Raw genomic sequence first — 22,992 nt, forward strand, 5'->3', positions numbered from 1 at the left:
CCATGCCGGTGAAGGGTTACAAATGGCTATTGAGCAGGGAGGCATCTTTATCGTGCCAAACCTGCTGTAGCATGGGACCTTGGTTTTTGCGGTCTCATCCAAAGGACCGCCCCATTTAGTCACCTCTTATGAGAAGCAAGAAGTACTCAGAACCTATTCTAACCCCGATCCCCAAACAAATGTACAATCCCTATATCTATGTATGCAATACATTGTACCATCTTTGAATACGATAAAACACCATAGAATGATAAACAGATGTACAATCCCTATATCTATGTATGCAATACATTGAATGTGATAAAACACCCGACTTTACCTTCCATAGAATGATGAGAGTCATGCCCAGCTGTATGGCACAGTTTAACTCACTGAAGTTTTTCTCTCCCAGCTTGTTCGCTGTCTTGGACTGTACCACGTCTTCTGAATTATTGTGGGACTTCGATCTCAGAAAAAAATCTGCACACGGTGTTGTAGAACTTTTTATCTGCAAAAAGAAATTGTACATCACAAGAGATGATGCTATTTCATTTTAGTGGGGTCAAATTCTGGTGGTTTGTAAATGTTTATGGGGGTAGGGTATTGATTTGAAGTCTTTAGAGTTGCTGTACATCACTTCCTTGTTTCTATTCATAGCTATGTTCACACCACACAAACACAGACACAAGTAGAAATCGGTGAATTCAGTGAAAAATTTTTTCCCCACCTATAATCATCTTCTGTAAAACAACGACAATTTTCTGATGATGTTGAATAATGGTAGACCATCTTAAAATGACAAAAAGTGGACCCAGAATTCCATGATCAGAGATCACTTCATCATCAGCAGTTTGCTGATAAAGGTACAAATGGTTAAAAATACGTGCACTTCTAAAGCATTTCCATTGCAATCAGTTTCAATCCACTCACTTGCTGATCAGAGAAGGACACGTCACTAAATATCACAGACTCTTTTCCCAACATGGAATCTAAAAATATAAAGTATGAAACATATACATGTAAAAAGACAAATCTTTCAAAAGCGAATATCTTGATGGAATTGAGCAACAGTATTACTTACCCAAGTTACCTGCATTTTTTGTTCCTTTCAGACATAAATGCATAGTCTCCCTACACCCAATAGTAATTTCTGAAATACACAAATATGTACAGCATGTAGTATATTCATTTGATACCACCCCCAAAGATGCATGAGCTGAATTAAGTTTGATGGTCCTAGGCCTCAATGCAATATATGACAGGAAGACAATTTGAAAATGCAGCCATAAAATTCCAGAAGGTCACAGTGACCTATTTTTGGATCACATCACCTTTCCACCAAGATGCATCAGCTGACCAAATTTGAGTCCTAGGCCTAACACTTTGAAAGATATGATCCAAGCCCATACCATAATATGAATCGTCATAGATGGGCATATAACGAGTTGTCAAATGACAACAACTCAACAGGAAGAGTGACCCTTACTTTATATCCTATCCCCCTTGGTTCAAAAGATATAGCCAAGGTTAAAGTTTTTGAAAAGTTGGTCAATGTCCACGGTAAAGGTAACTAGGTCACAAGTCTTGGTACCGAATGAAAGGCCTGGTCATGAGGAATCTACATGTGAAATATCAAAGTTCTATCCCCTTGCTTCAAAAGATATAGCCAAGGTTAAGTTTTTCCCTAAAGTATGGCACCAACACCTGGGTAATGACAACATCTCTCTAGACATTCATCCCAGCAAGCTAAAAATGAATTCTCAATCCCGTATCATAAGTTCTGACTATAGTTAAGTTACAGGAAAATAAACTAAGAGAGAGGGCCAACATACATACCAGGTTTATCTTGAGAGCTGAGGTACTGAACTGACCAAAGGTCACTGGCACAGGACACTTGATTCACCTGAATCTCTTTGACATATGCCCGATTGGCTTGAACCTGTAATTAGGTCATAATGAAGTCAGGACAAGGTTAGATTCAGCCACTGGATAACATATACGACAAAAAATGTCAGGCAACGTTTTGGTTTGATTCATGCTACAGCATCTCATTTTTGATCATTAGTGTTGCTTTGCTAAACAAAGTGCTTTTAAGAGATATTTTGTCACATCCTCTACCTGACTAATGTTTTCCATTTCACAGGAGATGATACAGCTCCCCTGGGAGGAGGGTGTCTGGTGAACACTGTTAGCTCTGCGGGCCATTGACCGCACACTCAGCGACTCCAAGGTGTTAATGACTGCGGTGTGCCTCTGTAATCTGTGTCTGTAATCCAAAATAACCCAATATATCAAACACATTAACAAACTTTTATCTCTATAGACCAATGTTATAGATAGAGAAATCATAATATCACTGGTGAATCTATAGAATGCGACGTTGTTTTCTGTGAAAAATGAACATATAACCAGCACACTTGTTCTTTCATAAATCCTCACTATCCTGCATCAATAATCGTGAATGTGACTTTTTCAAACTAACAATGTTAAACAGCACAGTCACTGACCTGACTTTGGGTGAGTTTGTCACGGGTTGATAATAAAACATAAAATGGACATCATGCACTCCCCCGATGTCATTTCCTCGCACCCAGGCAGGCACAGACACGGTGTTTTTAGGTTGAAGTGTCCGGTTGGGCAGTGGAATGTCCATCACATTAGTTACTCTGTCTTTCGTATTACAATAACACTTTGTCTCATCACTTGATACTTCACTAGTAGTCTGATAAACACAAGGAAACTTGGGTAATTCTCCTTGACCCCCCAGGGTTATAAACTCGGGGGTCGAGGAGGCAAGTTTTAGTTTATGTAGTGGACTAGTTCCTATGTTTGTAAATTGAAGCATCACAGCGTGCACTTCACCACATAGTAAACTTTTTGGAAAGTTACAGAAGGAAACCTAAAATAAAACAAGAGATGTTTGTAAAACATATATGCCCCCCATGGTGCAAAATTGAAAAGGGTTATACACATGCATAATTTGATTGATAGCAGTATCACCAATTCGAAATATTGAGCAGACAACATCTTCCAATGTCAGGAATGGATTGACCAAGTGACCTAAAAATCAATAGGGGTCATCTACTTCTTATGTTGTACCAGTGTACCAGTTTTGGTGTCAATCAAGCAAATAATTCTTAAAATGTAGGAGACAATATATTACCATGTCCAGTTTAACCACTGACTTTGACCATGTGACCTCAAAATCGATAAGGGTCATATTCTCCTGAAGATGTACAGATGTACCAGTGTACCAAATTTGATGTCTGTCAAGCAAAGGGTTCTCAAGATATTCAGTGGACAGTATATTCCTATGTCCAGTTTGACCCTTCTTTTGACCATGTCACCCCAAAATCAAGAGGGGTCATCTTCTCCTGAAGATGTACCAGTGTACCAAGTTTGACATCTGTCAAGCAAAGGGTTCTCAAGATATTGAGTGGTCAATATATTCCTATGTCCAGTTTGACCCTTGACCTTTGACCATGTAACCTCAAAATCAATAGGGGTCATCTATTCCTTGGGATGTACCAGTGTATTAAGTTTGATGTCCGTCAAGCGAAGGGTTCTCAAGATATTCAGTGGACAAGGTCTTTCTATGTCCAGAGTAGATTGACCATTGACCTTTTGACCTGAAAAACAATAGGGGTCCTCTTAACCAACCCACATATGAAATATCATTACGATCAAGTGAATGGTTCTTAAGATATTGAGTGGACAACATGTGGTCTACCGACTGACAGGTGCAAACCAATATGCCCCACTTCTTTGAAGGGGGGCATAAAAATGTGCACACTAATATTCATCATCTGTTTCAATCTCACTACTATTCATCATCTGTAACAATCTCACTACTATTCATCATCTGTATCAATCTCACTACTATTCATCATCTGTAACAATCTCACTACTATTCATCATCTGTAACAATCTCACTACTATTCATCATCTGTAACAATCACACTAATATTCATCATCTGTAACAATCTCACTACTATTCATCATCTGTAACAATCTCACTAATATTCATCATCTGTAACAATCACACTAATATTCATCATCTGTAACAATCTCACTACTATTCATCATCTGTAACAATCTCACTACTATTCATCATCTGTATCAATCTCACTACTATTCATCATCTGTAACAATCTCACTACTATTCATCATCTGTAACAATCTCACTACTATTCATCATCTGTAACAATCTCACTACTATTCATCATCTGTAACAATCTCACTACTATTCATCATCTGTAACAATCTCACTAATATTCATTCTATGTTGAAGAGAGAAATATGTTTTTAAATGGTATATACAAGCTCAACAAAAATTTTATCTATCTAACAAATAAGGACAAATTTACTTGGTTGATGATTAATGAAGACAAACCAGTAATTGTCAAATTGAGTGAATATTTAGTGCAAACTTTCAGAAAAAGAAGTGATGCTTTAAAACTGCAAAAATCATTATAGTTTATTATTCATATATTGGTATAATACTGATACTGTCCATCTACTTGTATATATACATGATTAGCAATTCATATATGTATGTACTTGTTTCCCCAACATGCTGCATCCACATGCAGTTTGCAGTCTATGTAACCTGTAGTTAATGTTGTAAACTAACTTTCTTTTTTGAATTTCCTTCTTTCTAAACTGTCTTACTGTTATGCCCTCTGGGTCCAAAATTGGAATAAACTTATCTTATCTTATTCATCATCTGTAACAATCTCACTACTATTCATCATCTGTATCAATCTCACTAATATTCATCATCTGTAACAATCTCACTACTATTCATCATCTGTAACAATCTCACTACTATTCATCATCTGTAACAATCTCACTACTATTCATCATCTGTATCAATCTCACTAATATTCATCATCTGTAACAATCTCACTACTATTCATCATCTGTAACAATCTCACTAATATTCATCATCTGTAACAATCTCACTAATATTCATCATCTGTAACAATCTCACTACTATTCATCATCTGTAACAATCTCACTACTATTCATCATCTGTATCAATCTCACTAATATTCATCATCTGTAACAATCTCACTAATATTCATCATCTGTAACAATCTCACTACTATTCATCATCTGTAACAATCTCACTAATATTCATCATCTGTAACAATCTCACTACTATTCATCATCTGTAACAATCTCACTACTATTCATCATCTGTAACAATCTCACTACTATTCATCATCTGTATCAATCTCACTACTATTCATCATCTGTAACAATCTCACTACTATTCATCATCTGTAACAATCTCACTACTATTCATCATCTGTAATAACCTCACTAATATTCATCATCTGTAACAATCTCACTACTATTCATCATCTGTATCTGTAACAATCTCAATCTATAACTTCACCTGCATGCACAGTGTACATTTAAAGGTACCTGTACAATACATGTATATGGTTCTACACCATATCCCCCCCCCCCTATATTTTTCAGAATTTTAAACCGAATTCCAAGAGTTCACCTGTAACTGAGGCATCTCTGGCTGTATGACCAGGTCCAGCCTACGGTCCGGTCCATACGCTTTACTGGACTTTTCCTCCTTGGTGTTGTTCAGCCTCGGCCCCTGGACATCCAGTCTCTGTTTCCCCCTCACAAAGACAGTGTTGGCTGGTGATGGTTTAACGTTCCTGTCGTCTGTTAGTGAACTAGACAGATTGTAGCAAATACCCACAATCCTCAGCTCTCCTGTCTGATGCGGGGTCAAGGTAAACTGCACCTGTGTATGCATACCAATACACAAAGTAACAAACAGGGCTATAGTTACACAGCGACGATACCCAACACTTCCAATATTTCATATAAAACGGGAAAATGTTCAGTAGGAGATAATGGAGTGCTACATGTATGATTCGTTCACATGGGAATATTCAGACATGAATTTGCCTCAATTAACAATGCACTCCTGACTTCATTAATCTAAACCCGAGAAAGACATGTTGCTTACCGGAGACCTCTCATTTCCTGGTAATACTATCTCGTCTATAACCTGTGTGTGAATGATTTCATTGGCAAGGGTGTTCTGAAAAAGACCAAAATATATATATAAAAAAAATAACAACAGTTAATACAAAAATATTTCCCCAACTTTAACAACTACTGTACACTAAACCCATATTATTAAAAAGATGGTTCTCACTGATCAATCGTATTATAATATAATTCATTCCCAGAAAAGAAGGAACAATGAAATTATAATGGATACAATGAATTCCATTCATAACAAAGTAATTCTCACAAAAACTAGATGTGTCAGCGTGATATAAATGTCCCCGCTGGCAACAAAGTTTAAACCTAGGACTTTATTATGCTGTTTTACTCAAGTGCAGTAATGATAATTGTGGTTTAACATATTTCATTCCCCTAGTATATCAGAATTTCCTTAGCTTAAGGGCCATAACTCTGCCAATAGTCATGTAAGTACTTGACCTACATATTCTCAAGATATATCCATATATTCCAAATTTCAATTCAAAATGTTCCCATAAAAATGTTCCCATTGTGACCCCACGCTATACAAAAGGGCCATGATTTGAACAAACTTGAATCTACACTACCTCAGGATGCTTGCATATTGATAGTGTCTAATCATGGCCCTCTTCTTGAGAAGAAATTTTTACAGATTTTTCTTACATGTATATCTCCTGATGTAAAACTTTCATCCCCTATTGTAACCCCACCTACCACTAGAGTCACGGTTTGAATGAATTTGAATCTGTGCTGTTGATGCTTGAGAAAAAGATTTTAAAAGTTTTTTTCTGTTTCCCAATTGTGGCTCCACAGTGTTATGATTTTGACCAACCTTAAATCTGCACTGCCTGAGGATGGTTGCATATATGACTAATATCATAGTCCTGTTGTTCTTAAAAACATTTGTGGAATTTTATCCACATGCAAAACTTTGATTCATTAATGTGGCCCTATCCTACCCCTTGGGACTTGATCATTTTTGAATCTCTACTCATTGAAGAAGCTTTCACACAAGTTGTCTTATATGGTTCAGTGTTCTTAAGAATATTTTCAAAAGATGCCACCATATTTTCATTTCATTATTTCTTAATTACCCCCCCCCCCCCCCCCCCCCCCCCAAAAGGGTGTTACTCTTCAATTGAACAATTTTGAATCCCCTTTACCCAAGAATGTTTTATGGCAAGTTTGGTTGGAATTGGCCCTGTGGTTCTGGAGAAGAAGTCAAAAATGCACCAAGAGCTTACAGAGAGACGGACAGACAACTAGTGATCAAAAATTGAGCTTATAGCTCAGATAAGCTAAAAACACAGAGCTAAGCACAAAAGAGAAAGAACTGCATAGATGTTCTTCAACTTTTCAAACATAAAAACTATTACCTTCACAGAGGAAAATACTTCGTTAGTGATGAGCTGGGATTTTTCCTGACCAGGGATGGAGGGTAGGAAACTCCAGAGAAGTGTGACCTCTGTAAGCACCAGAACGACCTTCAGGGGGTTCACCAGGTACACCTCCACTGTGATGGGTTCTGAGGAAGCAAATTCATGTAGATAACTGTTTTATAACAAACACTGATTTCATTATTTACAAAAATTCATGTGCTTGTATCCTTTACTAAAGTCAATTGTTCTTAAAATTACACACACCTCAGAGATCTAGACAAACATGGAGAACTAAATACAACTCATATACATTCGAATCAATTTACTTCCTGGCCCTTACCTCCAACATAAGCCACGGGGTTAAATAATTTACTTCCTGGCCCTTACCTCCAACATAAGCCACGGGGTTAAATAATTTACTTCCTGGCCCTTACCTCCAACATAAGCCATGGGGTTAAATAATTTACTTCCTGGCTCTTACCTCCAACATAAGCCACGGGGTTAAATAATTTACTTCCTGGCCCTTACCTCCAACATACATTAAGCCACGGGGTTAAATAATTTACTTCCTGGCTCTTACCTCCAACATAAGCCACGGGGTTAAATCTGTTGTCTGTTTTATTGGTGAAGCACTGTATGGTTGACCTGTGAGTGATGGGGATAATGCCATTGTTAGCAGACGACACCAGGGCTTCCTCTAAAGCTTCCCATCGTGCGTGATTGCTCTCACTGTAGTCATAGCCTATGTGCCCTGATTTATCTGTAACAAGAATTGATTCTGCATTCTTAGGCAATTCATCATTTACAAGCAGCCCTAACCAAACAGCTTTCTACAACAACAAAAAAACAACCCACAATGCCTGCACCACTGCATTATTTTCTCCCCTGCATCTCTATTTCATGGGGACACAGAGCTCCATTACACGGGGACAAAGAGAAGATTCTCAGAGAAAGATTCAGAATTACAGATTCATTACACAGGGACAAAGAGTAGATCCACAGAGAAGATTCAGAACTACAGCTCCATTACACAGGGACAAAGGGAAGATTCTCAGAGAAAGATTCAGAATTACAGCTCCATTACACAGGGACAAAGGGAAGATTCTCAGAGAAGATTCAGAATTACAGAGCTCTATTACACAGGGACAAAGGGAAGATTCTCAGAGAAAGATTCAGAATTACAGAGCTCTATTACACAGGGACAAAGGGAAGATTCTCAGAGAAAGATTCAGAATTACAGCTCCATTACACAGGGACAAAGGGAAGATTTTCAGAGAAAGATTCAGGATTACAGTTCCATTACACGGGGACAAAGGGAAGATTCTCAGTGAAAGATTCAAAATTACAGCTCCATTTCATGGGGACAAAAAAAATTCAGCATTACAGGTTTATTACATAGGAACACTGAGAAGATTGAACATTGAGTGACACATTGCTTATACTAATGAATTACACACAATCTATGGTAGCATTGTTTTATAAATGGGAAATAAATAGATGTACATATCTATAAGTGTAACTGCTACCTTGGCTATGCTGTGGTTTGTAGCCTATGATGACTTTGGTAGCATTATTGTCCAGTATAGGTATTGGAAGCTCTGGTAATGTATTGGAGTGGACACTGCCATAATTGGATATTTCTTGACCCAAGAGTTGCTGGAAGGAAGAATATTGTAATTAAATGTAACATAATTCACCTCAATAAACATCAGTCTATTGAAAGGCTTCTAACTATCTTTAACATACCACGGCAAATTTCATCACTGTAGGTCTATCAGTAAACAAGATGTGTTTGCGAAATACTGATGCCCCTGTATGGCAGCAAAGTAATTATGGCACCCAAAGAAAGGTCTTATCACAAGGAATATACATGTGAAAATTGAAAGCCCTATATCTAATCATTCAAAAGTTATGGCTAAGGTTAAAGTTTGTCAAAAATATGTCAAACTTCTAGGTCAAGGTGTCAAAAATTTTGGTAATAAAAAGACCTTGTGAAAAAGGAATACACATGTGAAATATGAAGCCCTGTCATTAACCATTGAAAAATTATGACCTATATTGAAGTTTTTTTAAAAGTAGGTCAAACTCCAAGGTCATAAAGTATAAATTTTAGTATCAGAAGCAAGGTCTTGTCACAAGGAATACACATACAAGTGAAATGTGAAAGACAAGCTTAAGGTTTTTGCAGACAAATAGATAAACAAACAGACCAAAAACTATATGCCTCTGAATTTCCAACAGAGGCATAAAAAATCTACAGTATCATGAAAAACTAATGATCACAACAGGATCTTTGTGTTCACCATGTGTGAGCAGGTTTGATTGATGAAGAAAATTAATTCTTCATTCAATAATTTGGTTTGAAAACTTTTTAACTCTGACAATCATTTGGAGAATATATCAAGCATGATTGCATGACACATCATCAATGTAAGACCAGCAATGACTTAGAGCAAAGACTTGTTCTAGTAGTACTAAACTAAGTCATTTATCTTACATTAAACCTCTCAGAGAAAGCATGTCTCCATATGAGTGAAATATTCTCGAGAGGGACGTAAAACAATATTCAATCAATCTCAGCAGAAAGTCCCTAAAATGCTTTGTATGTGTACATCCCTAAACATGTCTTGTCCATTGTGATTATGTTCAGTAAATAGGAATGATCCTGTACTAATAAACTTTAACCTGTTATCTAGGTCATGCACAGTATCCAAATCTTTTAAATTGTTAGTACTTGTCACTAGAAGCATCACACAAGTCAAAGTCAGGTATATTAGTTACCTGGAATAGACAAGCTCTTAAAACCTGGTCATTCATTTGGAAATTTATGGGTTTAATAATGTACTGATATATTTAGTAAACTGGTAGAAAAATTGACATTCATGTAAGTTTGGTTTTGGTAGGGTCATTCAACTTCTGGGTAACACATACTATACTCTTCTTGACATTGACAAAATGAGCTAATAAGAGATCATCTTTATGTACTCCAGTTTTTAAGATGCACTAATTTGTAATGCATGTACTAAGAAAGCATATTTACCTTGTATACAAAGAGATATTCCCTAAGAAAAGCATTTTGTTGACTAGGAATCTGTTTACTGTTCTCTGTTAGTAAATGCTTGAATGCAGCGGTGGCATTATCTAACTGTTTCAGATTGAGGGACTGTCGACCTAGAGTGAAGTTTATATGATCCTGCAAAAAAAAAGGAAAGGATTCAGTACTTAGATTTTCTGCATATCCAATTTTTAAAATTCAAAAATAGGTACCATATTCAGGAATAAAGTACAATATACATTATACCTATTTCAAATTTGGCGTATTTCACAATATTTTCTATAAGTTTTCAAGTATCAAACAAGTATATGTACAAATTCAACTTTGGCAATATTTCCAATAAATTTTCTGCAATAAACATTCTGTATGCAAGAATTTTCAGTAATATAAATAAGTACAATGACTCACACCTTGTTATGTTTCACCTCATGAAATATAGTTACATACATGTATGTATATCATATCTTTTATATTTGAACTGGTATACATGTATAATTATTCTAACACTATTTTGAACTTCTGACAATGCAGTTACCTCTGCAAGTGCCCAGTCTTTGCCTTTGTACACTTGTAAGGCCTGAGAGTAGGACCTCAGGGCATGCTTCCTCTGCCCTGACTTGCTATATCGATGTCCAGCCAGAATCATGTGGAATGCATACTTCCTGACCTTGGGAACTTCCATATTAATGTAACAATGGGCCGCTTGCTCCAGAAGAAGAGCACTGCGTAAATCAGACTCCTGAGAGAAAATGAAAAAGACAAAAACTTCTGTGAATTAGAGACAAAACTTTTAAAATCTTTGAATTCTGATACATAACACACATGTTAACTTTAAATAAAATTCATGCACCGACCGTCGTAACAGAACAATTCAATATAAGAATACATGTATGTGTATCAGATGTTGTGCTTACCTCACTAGTCAGCTTTATAAATTGTAAAGCAGCCTCGTTAAACATTTTCCGACTCTTGAGTGCCTCTGTACTAACTAGTGTTGCTCTTGTTGCATATAATGGATTTCTAAAATACATAACAAATTCATTTCTTTATTACAACACAAATTCAATCAATTGTCTGCATGAAGAGCAGTGTGCCTGATGTCGATTCACACTGAAGTTTCCAACTCCATCTTGAAATTCTGGACAAGATAAACTTCACTTTTATGAAGCATGTAGTGCACACCTACTTATGCACAGATGCAGTAATTAATTAATTATGCACAAATTTTTAACTCGTATCATATCTCATCCGTGATAATTCTGAGAGGGCCAATAAAAAATATCCGTGATAACAATGGTGATTACAAAATAATTCAACATTAGCTCAACCAATAAATAACCATCTTGAAATTCTGATCAATCAAGAAAACAGCAGCACATCCAAAAGATCACAAAAAGAAAACTAGTGATAAGACTGCACCTAACTAATGATAAGACTACACCTATTGCACCTAACTAGTGATAAGACTGTACCTATTGCACTTAACTAGTGACAAGACTTCACCTATTGCACCTAACTAGTGATAAGACTGCACCTATTGCACCTAACTAGTGATAAGACTGCACCTAACTAGTGATAAGACTGCACCTATCACACCTAACTAGTGATAAGACTGCACCTATCACACCTAACTAGTGACAAGACTGTACCTATTGCACCTAACTAGTGATAAGACTGCACCTAACTAGTGATAAGACTGCACCTATTGCACTTAACTAGTGATAAGACTGCACCTATCACACTTAACTAGTGACAAGACTGTACCTATTGCACCTAACTAGTGATAAGACTGCACCTAACTAGTGATAAGACTGCACCTATTGCACTTAACTAGTGATAAGACTGCACCTATCGCACCTAACTAGTGATAAGACTGCACCTATTGCACTTAACTAGTGATAAGACTGCACCTATCGCACCTAACTAGTGATAAGACTGCACCTATCACACCTAACTAGTGATAAGGCTGCACCTATTGCACCTAACTAGTGATAAGACTGCACCTATTGCACTTAACTAGTGATAAGACTGCACCTATCACACCTAACTAGTGATAAGACTGCACCTAACTAGTGATAAGACTGCACCTAATGCACCTTCAAATTCAAACCTCAATCAAAGTACAAAAACATCCAAATGACCATCCATTGAACATTTTGTTTACAGACAATCTGAAGATGCCAATTTTTAATTCAGTCACCCTGGATTTCTTATCAAGACCTTTCAACCCACGGAAACAATGGGTAATTTCTGCATAATCTGTGAAACAAATTATCTCGCACTTTCACATGATTTATAATAACAATTCTAGATATTGTTGACTAATATTCCCCTCAACATGGCATCATGAAATACCCACATTTAGAAAGTACTGCAGTAATATGAATCTGATAATTACCTAGGCTCAGTGTTTATGTAATTTGAAATGGACAACTTAATTTATGTACTTCATTTTATGTGCAATTACAAATTAATAAATCTGTGACAAACAATTTGAGTCCGGTTTTATCATAACAGGATCAATATAAAAAAAAAAAACTATTTTTCCAAAACAGATGAAAGAGATGAATTTCCTTTATTTTAATCTGGTTCCTGGAATTTTAAATTACTCATCCATTATAGAATGTACGACAACCTAGACATTAATTCCACAGGTATTATACACAACACACAAATGTAATCAGAAAATCTCATTCAGGACTGTGGCTCAGGTAAGCTAAACATTTCAAACAAATATAAAGATCTGATGCCATGGTATACTTACTTGCATGACTGGAGATAAGTGGTAATGGCAGACTCCATGTAATGAAATGGGTACTTCTGTTCTCTGGGATTTCCGCTCATAAACATTGATATACAGGCCATTTCCTGCAGTCAAAAAAAAAAAAAAAAATAAAAATCATGAAATTAAAACATTCCATCCAAAAGTAGAATAAGGGTCTGTTATGCATCTTTCTGTTTCCTGAATAAATAATTTAGAGGACACCCAAGCACAGATTCCACCCTTAAAACAAAAGCAATATATGTACACTGTAACATATCCTTCCCAACTTCCTCACCAGAATTAATTGGACTTGCCTGCATAGTCATTTAACTTTTAAACAATTTTGATGTGCAAACTCACCAAAGCCCCTGCATAATGCAACCATGCGTGGTCATTGTTGAAGTCCCGCTTAGCTGCATGGTAAGTGTTGTAAGCGAAATCATACATCTGGAACAAGAAAGCAACATCTCCCAACCTTCTCATCTGTAACTCCGGAGCGTCGCTGGAGTACCTGCATAAATCGAGGACTAACTGCTATTCCAAGTGTTTATACAAACAAGCATTTATGAGACTCTGATTTCTAATAGTACATCAGCATTTAGTAATGTTTTTTCATACAAAACTTGCAATCAATACTAATAACTACATGAACTATTCCAGAAATGTCTTAATGTAGCATTCATAATTCACTGTAGAGTTCACTTACACGACTGTTGTATTTTGATTATAGAGTATACTTACACGACTGTTGTATTTGATTATAGAGTTCACTTACACGACTGTTGTATTTGATTATAGAGTTCACTTACACGACTGTTGTATTTTAGCTATAGAGTTCACTTACACGACTGTTGTATTTTGGTTATAGAGTATACTTACACGACTGTTGTATTTGATTATAGAGTTCACTTACACGACTGTTGTATGTTAATTATACAGTTCACTTACACGACTGTTGTATTCTGGTTATAGAGTTCACTTACACGACTGTTGTATTTTGATTATAGAGTTCACTTACACGACTGTTGTATTTGATTATAGAGTTCACTTACACGACTGTTGTATTTGATTATAGAGTTCACTTACACGACTGTTGTATGTTGGTTATAGAGTTCACTTACACGACTGTTGTATTTTGGTTATACAGTTCACTTACACGACTGTTGTATTTGATTATAGAGTTCACTTACACGACTGTTGTATTTGATTATAGAGTTCACTTACACGACTGTTGTATTTTAGCTATAGAGTTCACTTACACGACTGTTGTATTTTGGCTATAGAGTTCACTTACACGACTGTTGTATTTGATTATAGAGTTCACTTACACGACTGTTGTATTTGATTATAGAGTTCACTTACACAACTGTTGTATGTTGGTTATAGAGTTCACTTACACGACTGTTGTATTTTGGTTATAGAGTTCACTTACACAACTGTTGTATGTTGGTTATAGAGTTCACTTACACGACTGTTGTATGTTGGTTATAGAGTTCACTTACACGACTGTTGTATTTTGGTTATAGAGTTCACTTACACAACTGTTGTATGTTGGTTATAGAGTTCACTTACACGACTGTTGTATTTTGATTATAGAGTTCACTTACACGACTGTTGTATTTTGTTTATAGAGTTCACTTACACGACTGTTGTATATTGATTATAGAGTTCACTTACACGACTGTTGTATTCTGGTTATAGAGTTCACTTACACGACTGTTGTATTTTAGCTATAGAGTTCACTTACACGACTGTTGTATTTTGATTATAGAGTTCACTTACACGACTGTTGTATTTTGGTTGGATGCCACCTGTCCTGATGGTTTGTTTCCACCAAACCATCGCTTTGTGGCACTAAACAGAGACTTGCTAATTCCTTTCCTTGAGGCATGCTGAAAATGTCAACAAAATATCACACAATTCTTTCTAAATATTTTTCATCCCAGGTAATTTCAGAACACCATGAGACGAAGAACCTAAATCACAGTTAATAAAGTAGATTTCAAAGTATGACTACTTAAATCGTTGTCCTATGATTCTGAAGAAACAACGCTTGCTGATCTATGGCAGTTGTACCTGTTCATTAAGGATCTTCATCTGTCTCTCTGCCCACGGAATGAGAGCTCGAACACACAACTCATGCATGAAGATCTTGATTCTGTCCTGGTCACTGGTTGTCAAACAGATACCATGTCCCCCCTGTCTCCTCTCTCCCAGCTTCCCCTTTGAGGAAGTGTGGTTAAGTTCAGGTTCATAGCTTTTGTCTGGAGAGAGAGGGCTGTCCACATGGTTCATGTTGTCCGAGGGATCAGACAAGGGGTGATCAAATGTCTCGCTGGCTAACGAACCTGTAGAAGCTACAAGTCAAACAATGAATCAGACTCTCAACTTTACCACAGTCCATGAATACCAAGAATAGGTATACTGTAGATTCCTTATACTGAACACATACTTCTAAATTTGACAAAATTATCACACAGCATCATTTTGGAAGAATGTCAAATCACAAGTACTATACACCACTGGACTTAAATCTACATAAATTACCAAAGTCAAATATTGGGAGATTTCTTTTTATTTCACGAGAGACTTCTCAAAATTCCTGGTTTTTATTTATTTCATGAGAGACTTCTCAAAATTCCTGGGTTTTTTTTATTTCATGAGAGACTTCTCAAAATTCCTGGGTTTTTTTTTTATTTCATGAGAGACTTCTCAAAATTCATAAAAATATCAATTACTTGTATGTAAAATGGAATCTAACCAATTTCAATAATTGTGATACACATACTGAAAATCTCCAAAACTGGCCTAGTCTTGGAAGGCTTTGATATGGGTCACAGCTACAATCTCTTAGTGAACTGGCCTAGTCTTGGAGGGCTTTGATATGGGTCACAGCTACAATCTCTTAGTGAACTGGCCTAGTCTTGGAGGGCTTTGATATGGGTCACAGCTACAATCTCTTAGTGAACTGGCCTAGTCTTGGAGGGCTTTGATATGGGTCACAGCTACAATCTCTTAGTGAACTGGCCTAGTCTTGGAAGGCTTTGATATGGGTCACAGCTACAATCTCTTAGTGAACTGGCCTAGTCTTGGAAGGCTTTGATATGGGTCACAGCTACAATCTCTTAGTGAACTGGCCTAGTCTTGGAGGGCTTTGATATGGGTCACAGCTACAATCGCTTAGTGATATTGATCTTTGACTTTGCAACCTCAAAATTTACAGGCACCTTGTACTTGCAACCATCCACTCACATACTACATACGAATACTATAGGTTGAACAAGATCCACAACTTTCACTTGAGCTGCCTTGCTGATACACAGATCTACTAACTGGAGACTAGTAATGTCTCAGTAATGAGTGAAGTACTGCTATTCGACCATCGTATACTAACTGGAGACTAATAACAGCTAAGTAATGAGTGAAGTACTGCTATTTGACCATCGTATACTAACTGGAGACTAATAACAGCTCAGTAATGAGTGAAGTACTGCTATTGGACCATCGTATACTAACTGGAGACTAATAATAGTTCAGTAATGAGTGAAGTACTGCTATTGGACCACCGTATACTAACTGGAGACTAGTAATGTCTCAGTAATGAGTGAAGTACTGCTATTGGACCATCGTATACTAACTGGAGACTAGTAATGTCTCAGTAATGAGTGAAGTACTGCTATTGGACCATCGTATACTAACTGGAGACTAGTAATGTCTCAGTAATGAGTGAAGTACTGCTATTCGACCATCGTATACTAACTGGAGACTAGTAATGTCTCAGTAATGAGTGAAGTACTGCTATTCGACCATCGTATACTAACTGGAGACTAGTAATGTCTCAGTAATGAGTGAAGTACTGCTATTCGACCATCGTATACTAGAGAATCAATAGATTTTGTGAGAGTTCTATTTTCCTGGATTTTATAAGTACCCTTTATTCCACGTACATAAAACCAATCTTAAGTCCTTACTGTGGAATGAAGACAATTGAACCTACACAAGAGGACACTTCATATAAATAGCTAGGACAAAGTGTAACTTTAAGGCTCTTGGAACAAATATTTCTCAAAAAAATTCCAAAATAAATCTATGTAAAATATTAATCCCCACCGAGGCCCTGATCAGGGTCCATGGTTTGAATCTACTTAGCACTACATGATGATGTGTGTATATCAAAGGAAAAATGATACATCACCACGTATGATTTAAACCTCCCATCTGTGGCCCCCCACCAGGTCCCAGGGATAATGGTTTAAATCTTTTTTAATCAACACAACTTACCCTACATGAGGATACACTGAATGAGGATATTTTGCATATAAATTTGAAATTTTGTACCCTTGTTTTTCTTGAGAAGGTTTATTAAAAATGCTTTCCAATATATTCCTTAGTAAAACTTTGAACCCATATTGAAGACCTGTCCTGGTCCAATGGAGTTATGTGGGATCATATTTGAATCTACAATACATGAGGATGTTTGCTCATCAAATTAATCTAGAAATTTTATCCTTTTGATTCTAACCCTATCTATCTATAAAATTTGAATATTGTATACTTTTGCTTCTTTGGAGTATTTTTAAAGAATTTCCATATATATGCTTTGTAGCAAGTTTGGTTGAAAGTGGCCCCGAGATTCTGGAGAAAATGTTGAAAATATGAAAGTTTACACCAATGGACAAATTTTGATCAGATGAACCTTTAGTTCAAAGCTAGAAAAACATTGAGGGACAAATTTATACACATTGAGACAAACAAAGTCCCGATCATCATTACCTGTCCCCTCCCCAGATTATACACAGACATACAAAGTCCCGATCATCATTACCTGTCCCCTCCCCAGATTATACTCAGACATACAAAGTCCCGATCATCATTACCTGTCCCCTCCCCAGATTATACACAGACATACAAAGTCCTGAGCATCCATTACCTGTTCCCTCCCCAGAATCTGGGGACATGTCCACCAGGCTGCTGTTTGACAAGATGGGTCCCGCAAGAGCTGGGCTGTCCATGGTACCCTCCGACAGCTTAGTGGGGAATGCGTCATCCACAACACTACTACTGGCTGCAGTGTCATATTCTGCTCCTTCCTACAGAACAACACAATCACAGTATAAAGGTCTCTTTAGTTTCTCTCATAAAATATATCAAATCCTAGCTTTCATCATGACTGTGTGTTCATTTCTTACTCATAATGTTTTTTTTTTGTTAAGTTTATATTAAACTACAAACTACTGTAAAACATCACTTGCGATGAAAAGAATTTTTTCCATTATCTTTTACTTAGGCCTAAGCAAAAACTCATCATCAAATTTTATATAATATTGGTACCTATTTTCATCATCTTTTACACACAAAAGATGAAAAACTCACTGTACGTTTGAAAGGCATATTCAGCATGAAAACCCAAAGAGGAATGTTTAAAGTGCGCTTACAACATGCCATGCAGGTAAAAATAGAGCACATTCACTTACAAAAAATCTAGAAGGAATACTTAGTATGCATAGAAGAATTAACCAAGTTTACAGTGTCAACAAAAATGGTTGCATATTCATAAAACTGTATGATGTTTTGCTAATTTCATGGTGAAAAATAATCCCAAAGAGTGGAACTTTCGATGTCACATGTTGCCTACAAAAAAAACCAAACCCCACATACACCAGGTTTAGGCACTGTTCTGAATTCATTTTCCTTGGCAGTGTATCGAAATGAGTATTTTTTTTTATTGTGTAGTGTGTCTCACTGTATTTTGTTAAATTCAAGAATGACCAAATTTCATTTTCTATATGCCACTTCAGAATGCAGACCAAGTAACAGCACATAATGATAGTGCAGAGTAAACTTTCTGTACTAATATTATGGAAAACACGATGCCCCCTTTTCCACTCAGTTCTACACAGAGGATGAAGTTTCACAACACAGGGAACAATGCATATAATTCACATTATCGTCACTAAAGAATATCTTAACTTCTTAAAAACAGGTGAAAATCCAAGGAAGATCAAAGATGGAATAGTCTCCCAAATAACATACATGTATGAAGAGAAGGCAAGAATGAAAAGTGTTCCAGATGTTTTCAATGGCAAGTCATAAGTCAATGCTTAATTAAGTTATCATCTAACAACCCAAAATACGTTTAAATATTTTGTCATCATCATGTGATGAAAATGAAATCTATAAAATGCAAATCTGTTCTGTGTTTTGGGGTCCATAACATTTCAAATTTCTAAAAAAATTTCTTCTGCAGAATTTTACAGTACAAAACTCTGAGTGACATAAAAGACAAAACAATATCCACACGGGTTCAGGAAACCAAACATATGGCCAGTTTCCACATCATCAATGGGTATAATTCAACCTACAAAATTAAAATCCATCAAATTTGACCTCGGTATGTGTTTAGTTGTCTCTAATAACATTTCCAAATTTCAAATGATTTACTATCATCTGGAAACCAACTGCTGATGCCTGAAAGAGTGATCACTCACTTCACATTATAAAATGGAAAATTCTCCCCAATTTCATTAGGGAGACTGAAAAATATTGTACATATAAATGAAAGAAAATGCTACAAAAGCAAAACTGTTTTAAATCTTAATTCATGCATATTTCTTCTCTCAGAAATCTTCCCCCAAAAATAGGCAACTGAAATAAAGCACTAACTAGACAGAGATCCGAGACCCACACTTACCCACGCTATGTAATATCTAGCTTTGTTTCGCTTTTTCTGAAAATTATGCAAGTCTATCACTATGATCTATTTTAAAACATTCACTTTAAAATTTAAAAATAACAGCAACTACATGTACATGACATATCAGACCCAGTAAATACAATATCATCAAACGATTCAATAATCATGCAGCTACTGACGCTAAGTCTGGTAATTATACAATAAATTTACAGCGGTTATTTAGAGACGTAAATGACACACAAATTACGCTGCATTACAACATGGCTATCAGTTCAATAAACTGTGCATCTGAAATTTGCGTTCATCAAGGAATAAATCTCTAGAATGTTTGTATTATGGGGCACAAAACTATAGAAGTCTGGAGTACTTTGTACAATCAGCAAAATTGATTAAGCAAAAAGTACCCTATTCTTTATTTTCCCTTAATAATACAAACTACACATTTATTCCTTATATTTTAATAAATACACAGGATTACACATATTTGTTGATAAGACAGTTCAGTGCTTTGACCCAGAATTAATATACACTTACTGCATGGCTTCTTGGGTACCAGTCTCCAACTGTTGTCCCAAGATAGGGAAGAAGACCTGGGAAACTGTTGCCCAAGGCCAAAGGTGCCTGGGTTGCCTCCGTTACCGGGGACAACAGCTGGCTGGTACCCAAGAAGCCATGTGTTGTGTTTTATTACCTAACCTACTATATAATCCAGTAATAACAAAAACATGCAAATAATCAGTATTTCATTTTATCTAATTCTGTAACATCAACAGCATAGATTAAATGATTATTAAAACTATTATCCACTTTGATTTGTAGGGTCTGGGACAAAATACACATTATATCTTCATTCCTCTTTTAATGACATTTTTTTTTTATTCATCAAGTCTCTTTTTTTTCTTCTTAAACTTGCAGCTAATCGCTCTGAGTGATGTTACCAAACTTGGACATATTGATTTGTTTAACAAAGTCTTGATCATTTGAATGCTTGAACATCACAGAGACACTTTAACCATGCAACAATTCATTATGTGACTGGGAAACAGATTGACTGTTTACTGATATACAAAAACATAAACAAAAGCAGGGTTATAGTTAGAAATGACTAATTATAATCTATATGTATATAGTAGGTTAGGTTAATAAAATACTTCAAAATAGCATCATCACAAACAAAATATTGGTAAATGTAAATATTGAAATTGATTGAACTATGTGTAGCATCAAACATACAATGTATATGAAAGCTACATGATTAGCAATCTGATTAAAACCACAGATCCACTAAGATAGCTTGTTACATTAAAGATATACATTCAGATCTCAGAATTAGTGGAAATCATCTTTAATCCTTTTGGGTCTCTAACCTGACAGTTGAACTTGATTAACACTTTCTATATTCTACATATATTGATATGCTATAACTGCAAAATTTTACTATCACCTCACAGGAATTAATCTAAGGTGTATATGTCAATTAAAGTAGAACATTTACTATCATACAACAAGCATTCATTTATAACGGAAGAATAACTAATGTGTGACTTTGTATGTCAAATACACATTTTTCTTATCCCTACTCCTAGTCGATTTTGGTCGAGGCCTATACTTACACTGTTGGTCTCCGAATTATTTTTGTTCAGGAACTGGCTCCAGGGATCCGGCAGATCTGTATGCATGGTTTCTGCTGCATGAAGACTCCGCGAGTTGATGTGCAACAGGTGACAATTCTGACCACCATATGTGGACTTCATACTCTGGTAAACAGCCTCAGCCCTAAATTTACATGAAAAATTACCATGACTTCCAGGTTATTCATTTTTATTTCCGTTAAACCCTTTAAAACACAGTATGACTTCTGTCTTTTTGGGGAAGTGCATCAATATTCAAAGTCAGTGCTACAGAAATTGCTATCTAATCAAGTTGCTCAAAGGGAAAAGCAATGTGTTCTATAAACAGCACTGTATTGAAGTCAATAAGGAGGTTTTTCCAATTATGACTGTTTAATCTTATTACAATTTTATCTGCAAATTCAACATTTTTCACATTTTGTATTAATAAATTTTCCCAAAATTTTAAAATATCTTTAATAGCCATAATAATTTCACTTGTGAAGAATGAAACTTCCTCTCGGCATGTTTAGACTCTGAAGAATAAACTAACTTTTGTACCATACTTCATTTCATAAACAAGCACAGTTAACCACATTTGCGAGAACTGTTCATGAGTAATCCAACATTCACAAAAATAAAGTGACTGGTTGGCAACAATAAGAACTCACAAGAGAAGGTGGCTCACAAATATTTCATGCACAAGAATAAAAGGTGATTGACAAAATGTAGTACTGAAAACTTGTGCAAACCAAGATACATGAATATGAATTCAGAATCAGAGTGAATGTCACAACAATTTCACAGCACTGGTACATTCTGCTAACTCCAAAACCTTGTTAATTATTTTCACAGTAATTAGACAAACAATGTAAGCACCCTTTCATTTCAAACATTCAAAAATGTCGTTTGCACTCAACACATGCTAAAATGTCCCCTAAACTACAATGTACCTATACTGATTGTACATGTATCAAATTTCATGATTTAGATGATATAAAGCTAAAAGATGCAAGGTTAATAAAACTTTGAATAATACACCCCCCTCCCCCAATAAAAAAAACCACCCAGTGATGTATAATGGCATCCGAGTACTTGGAGACAGGACTATAGGTGTCATAATGGCCATGAGAGACAACATACAATGGGACACACAGACAAATCTGTATGCAGACCTGAGGGCAAGGTTCTGATACTGTGCAATATCGTACTTAGCGTCTTCCCCCTCTACGACATCGTGAACCAACACGTAGTATTTCAGGATCCCTGGGCAGAACCAGCGAGGCATCTTGGTGGGGAACTGAGTCTGTTGCTGGTGCTGGTTAGAGGACAGAGTGTTGAAGGCGTTGATTGGGTCGGAGTGACCGGACGATACTACGAATATGCCTCGTGATTGGTTAGGGATTATAACTGCATGGATTTGTTAACACAACTTATGTTTATTATTGATCATAAAGTAAGGGATTTCATTCAATCTTTGTATCTGT

General features: G+C 36.1%; 1 protein-coding gene across 4 annotated transcripts in view; it reads right to left on the bottom strand.

Moving 5' to 3' along the window:
• LOC125667318 (trafficking protein particle complex subunit 8-like) overlaps positions 1 to 22,992 on the bottom strand; it is a 34,930-nt gene that overhangs the window by 6,256 nt on the left and 5,682 nt on the right. The window contains exons 4-25 of one of the 4 annotated variants that reach the window (XM_048900780.2): positions 22,681 to 22,891; positions 21,509 to 21,671; positions 19,893 to 19,928; positions 18,132 to 18,291; positions 15,278 to 15,558; positions 14,984 to 15,093; positions 13,562 to 13,712; positions 13,202 to 13,305; positions 11,352 to 11,457; positions 10,973 to 11,176; positions 10,423 to 10,575; positions 8,909 to 9,038; positions 7,963 to 8,142; positions 7,380 to 7,528; positions 5,981 to 6,055; positions 5,498 to 5,752; positions 2,487 to 2,878; positions 2,098 to 2,245; positions 1,816 to 1,918; positions 1,061 to 1,129; positions 910 to 968; positions 320 to 487 (exon numbers count right to left, since the gene is read on the bottom strand). In XM_048900780.2, the coding sequence (XP_048756737.2) occupies positions 320 to 487; positions 910 to 968; positions 1,061 to 1,129; positions 1,816 to 1,918; positions 2,098 to 2,245; positions 2,487 to 2,878; positions 5,498 to 5,752; positions 5,981 to 6,055; positions 7,380 to 7,528; positions 7,963 to 8,142; positions 8,909 to 9,038; positions 10,423 to 10,575; positions 10,973 to 11,176; positions 11,352 to 11,457; positions 13,202 to 13,305; positions 13,562 to 13,712; positions 14,984 to 15,093; positions 15,278 to 15,558; positions 18,132 to 18,291; positions 19,893 to 19,928; positions 21,509 to 21,671; positions 22,681 to 22,891 (3,407 nt within the window). The remainder of the gene's footprint in view (positions 1 to 319; positions 488 to 909; positions 969 to 1,060; positions 1,130 to 1,815; positions 1,919 to 2,097; positions 2,246 to 2,486; positions 2,879 to 5,497; positions 5,753 to 5,980; positions 6,056 to 7,379; positions 7,529 to 7,962; positions 8,143 to 8,908; positions 9,039 to 10,422; positions 10,576 to 10,972; positions 11,177 to 11,351; positions 11,458 to 13,201; positions 13,306 to 13,561; positions 13,713 to 14,983; positions 15,094 to 15,277; positions 15,559 to 18,131; positions 18,292 to 19,892; positions 19,929 to 21,508; positions 21,672 to 22,680; positions 22,892 to 22,992) is intronic. The other 3 variants (XM_048900790.2, XM_048900800.2, XM_048900811.2) reach the window with 3 other exon arrangements.

The sequence above is a fragment of the Ostrea edulis genome, chromosome 1 (assembly GCF_947568905.1).
Source record: "Ostrea edulis chromosome 1, xbOstEdul1.1, whole genome shotgun sequence".
In the NCBI taxonomy this organism is placed as follows: domain Eukaryota; kingdom Metazoa; phylum Mollusca; class Bivalvia; order Ostreida; family Ostreidae; genus Ostrea; species Ostrea edulis.